We start from the raw sequence: 4,153 nt of genomic DNA, 5'->3' as shown, positions 1-4,153 counted from the left end.
TATAACTATATATACATATATATAAATTTTTATAATGTTAATTTTTATAATGAAAATTGTTTATTTTTATTTATTTAAATATTTTTAATAATTTTTTTAAATATTTAATAATGAACTTTTTAATCTATATATAACATAAATCATAAAGCAAATGAACATAAAAAACTGTTTTATATCTTTCTCAGATATCATATTAAAAAATATTAAAAAATAAGTTAATTTTCTTTATGAGATAATAAAGTTATTATCTTTTAATAATTTTTTATGATATAATAGGTTTTTATAAATGATTTAATAGATTCTTTAAAAAAAAAAATGTGCAATTCTATTGATTCATATATTAAAAAATATAATTCCATTTAAGAAAATAAATAATTATTATATATATTCTTTATACTTTTAATATTAAAACATAAAAATCAGCTATATCGAAACTACTTATATTAAATTATATTTTCTCTTGAAATAAGTTCTATTTAAATCATTTTTTTTTTGGAACAGTAAATAATTTAGGAGATAATTATATCCAAAAATTCAAAAGACATTCTTTAACAGAGATTATATATAAATATATTTTATAAGAAACTATATGTTTTATAAGATATTTTATATGTACTTCAAAATAGGCATAGATTTTAAATATTAAGATTATTAAGAATGAATAAATTTTATAATATAAAATATATGATAAATTTTAATATAATTTTAATATAATGATAAATTTTCAATTCTATTGTGAAAAAGTTATTACTTTTTTCCATATTGAACATTATATAAATTCATTGTTATATAATATTATATAATATATATAATATTATATATATATAAAATTATATAGAAAAAATTTTATAAAAAAAATTATATTTTTTAAAATTATTCTATCTATACGTTGTGTCTCAAATTCTGATAATCTAAAATTCTTATTATTTCAAATATTCTATATATTATGTCCCATAAGTTCTATTAACCTGAAATTTTCACTATTTTAATATATATATGTGTATATATATATATAAAGATAATAATGGTTTTCTAAAAAAAAAAAAAATAATCAGAAAAAGAAATACACAATGCAATGACAATGGTTTTTTTTATAGATGGATGTAAAGATTTAAAAATCAATTTTGTTTTTTTAAATAAAATGTCCAATTTTTTATGTTCAATTTCAATAAAATAGTAAATATTAAATATAATATTGAAATAATTTATTCTAAATCATATTATTTCCGAAATATTTGACTTTATTCATGCTATAATTTTCATTAATATATATGTGAAAAAGCCTTGATGAAATGTTTTCAAATCAATAAATAGAATGTAAAAGCATCGTTTGTTTATCAATTTGAAGTATCAAGTTTGATGCATTTAAATATTTTTTTTAAATATTGAAAGATATTATATATTAAGGTACAACAATTTTGCAAGATATGATGTAAGCAGTATACATTATAATAAATCCAGATTTGATAAAACATATAAGATAAAATGATTCAAAAATTATAATTTTACATTGTTAATAATAAAACACTGAATTAATATTGAATTAATTTATAAAATTTAATAATATAATTATATATACTTCTTAAAAATATATTAATTAGATAAAAGTAATATATTATTAATATGTACAGTACATTATAAAAAGTAGTATATTAGATATATCAGAATTAAAATTATATAAAAATTTTTATTATTTTCATAACATTTTCATGATTTTATATTGAGATAATATATTTTTTCTTCATTTAAAACAAAAATATATAATCAATCTTATGTGTGCACGTATTTTCATATGGCATTATTTATTCGATAGTATATATATTTAATTAAAATATAGATATCTCTCAGTAGTAAATACATTCATTTGTTCAATACAGATTTATATCAATATATATAAGAAATCGACAGATATTACCGATTTGAGAGATCGAAAACTATGAAATCGAATATCGTGAATTCGATTGTTTCGATTAATCGATTATTGAGAAGCAGGTAGTAAAAAAGCAGTGTGCAGTGGTTCGCAAAGGTGTTGTGTATTTTTGAACAAAGAACAAATTAAAATGAGATTAAATTGGAAATGGTTGGTTATGCATAATTTAAATAAGAAAATTAAGTAAAAATTATAGATTTCTTTTTTTTCATAGAATGATGTCGACCATACGGTGACAAATCTAGCCAGATCGGCGGAAAACTACGTCACCAGTGACGGATTCCCCCGAAACTGGGACAAAGTGCAGTGTACTCTGGCATTGCGCTTTACCGGAATCTCTCTCACTCCATGTCCTAGTATTCTCCCCCTCTTTTTCTCTTTTTCTCTCTTTCTCTTACTCTCAGGATTGACCAATCGTCTCATCATCCTCAAACCCTCGATCGAAACTGACAGGTAAACATCGAGATTTTGGAAACTTAATCGAGTTATTATATTTATTATATTTTTTTGTTTCTTATAATTTCATTAATTACAATTACAATTTTATTGTTTATTATTGGCATTGTTTTATTAATACAAACTTTTATATTATTGAATTAAATTGTGAATGAAATTGAATATTATGTATGCTTATATAAATTTTTTAATGTATATTATGCTAAAGTTATTATGTATATTATATTGAAAATTTAAGATTTGAAAGTTCATATTATCAAAGTAAAGCTAAATTGAAATATATTTGTTTAATATTGCAGGTAATTAACAACGAATGGTGCAGGTTCAACAACACAGTATTTGGAGGGTTCAATATCATGTCAGATGGGGTTGATGCTGGCGGCGGGGAAAACGAGGTAGATTCTCATTCCTGTTCGCACGCCGATGTTGGAGAATCCTCAAATCCAAGAGATGAAGAAAACTTGGATTTAGATAATGAAGCTGCCTTAAATACTAATTATGATAGTGGTGATGGTGCTGTACCAGCTTTTAGGTCTGTCATCTTCATGTAATTAATTTTTTGTATTTAAAAATTCCAATAAACGTTTAGATAATCAAGGTCTTAAATAGCGTATCAAAGGATCCATAACGTGTGGACAGGTGTGAAAGGTGTGAAAATTATGAGACTATAAATAAGACAGCATTCTGCGCTCATCAAGATCAATGTTTGGCTAATGCTGAGCCAGGAGAAAGCACAGAAAACATAGAAGCTACTGAAAATGATGGAGATGGAGAAGAAACGCATCCTGGAATTCGTTCTCATAGGAAAATGTTTGAATGTGATGTATGTAATATGCAATTTTCCAATGGAGCTAACATGAGACGACATAAGGTATGAAGTTTCTTTTAATATAAATATTGAAATTTGAAAATTAAAAATAATTTTCAAATTTTAAAATATTAATAAAAATGTAAAAATGAATGTTTATAGATGAGACATACTGGTGTGAAACCATATGAGTGTCGTGTATGCCAAAAAAGATTTTTTCGCAAGGATCACTTGGCAGAACATTTTACAACACATTCTAAAACTTTGCCATATCATTGTCCAATTTGTAATCGAGGATTTCAAAGACAAATTGCTATGAGAGCTCATTTTCAAAATGAACATGTTGGTCAACATGATATGGTTAAATCTTGTCCTTTATGCAATTATCGTGCAGCAACTATGAAGTGCCTCAGGTTACATTTTTTTAATAGGTTAGTGATTAATTTTTAATAATCTTATATTTTTTATTTTATTAAATAATTATTTATATTTATTATTTTTTTAGACATGGAATAGATCTAGATAATCCAGGACCAAATAGTTCAAGTTCATTGATGAATAGCTGTGCTCCAGGCGAAGCTATGCCTTCAGCTCCTCTTTCAGATAGTGGAGACAGTACTGGAAATCGTTCTGCAGATAATGCGACTCCGCCAATGCACTTCCTAACACCTCATATAGAAATATCAATTCCTTATCCTGAACAAATTACAAGTCAACGAAATCCAAGTCCTGCTCCTTTAAATGGAGATAGCCCAAACAGTCCACAAAGTGCAGATAGTAACAGTAATGCTCCAAGTAGTAGTCATCATCAGTTACCAATTAACAGTAGTGGCATTCATAGGTATAGAAAAGATTTAAAAATATAATTTATATATTATGAATATAAAATTTTTATATAAATTAAATTTTCAGTACTTTTCTCATAAATGGTAAATTTGTGAAAAAAATATGATAAAAAG

The 4,153-nt window shown here is 23.8% G+C and overlaps 1 protein-coding gene across 1 annotated transcript in view; it reads left to right on the top strand.

The window, feature by feature from the left end:
• Positions 1-1,920: 1,920 nt before the first annotated feature.
• The window catches only part of LOC102677358 (zinc finger protein ztf-16), a 4,944-nt gene continuing 2,711 nt past the window's right edge, over positions 1,921-4,153 (top strand). The window contains exons 1-6 of the mRNA XM_006620982.2: positions 1,921-2,080; positions 2,145-2,383; positions 2,686-2,918; positions 3,026-3,257; positions 3,357-3,625; positions 3,700-4,035. Of these exons, the coding sequence (XP_006621045.1) occupies positions 2,743-2,918; positions 3,026-3,257; positions 3,357-3,625; positions 3,700-4,035 (1,013 nt within the window). The 5' untranslated portion in view covers positions 1,921-2,080; positions 2,145-2,383; positions 2,686-2,742. The remainder of the gene's footprint in view (positions 2,081-2,144; positions 2,384-2,685; positions 2,919-3,025; positions 3,258-3,356; positions 3,626-3,699; positions 4,036-4,153) is intronic.

The sequence above is a fragment of the Apis dorsata genome, unplaced genomic scaffold (genome assembly GCF_000469605.1).
Source record: "Apis dorsata unplaced genomic scaffold, Apis dorsata 1.3 scaffold_575, whole genome shotgun sequence".
In the NCBI taxonomy this organism is placed as follows: Eukaryota; Metazoa; Arthropoda; class Insecta; order Hymenoptera; family Apidae; genus Apis; species Apis dorsata.
The sequence above is the reverse complement of the archived record's forward strand: the minus strand, read 5'-3'. Positions and strand labels throughout refer to the sequence as shown.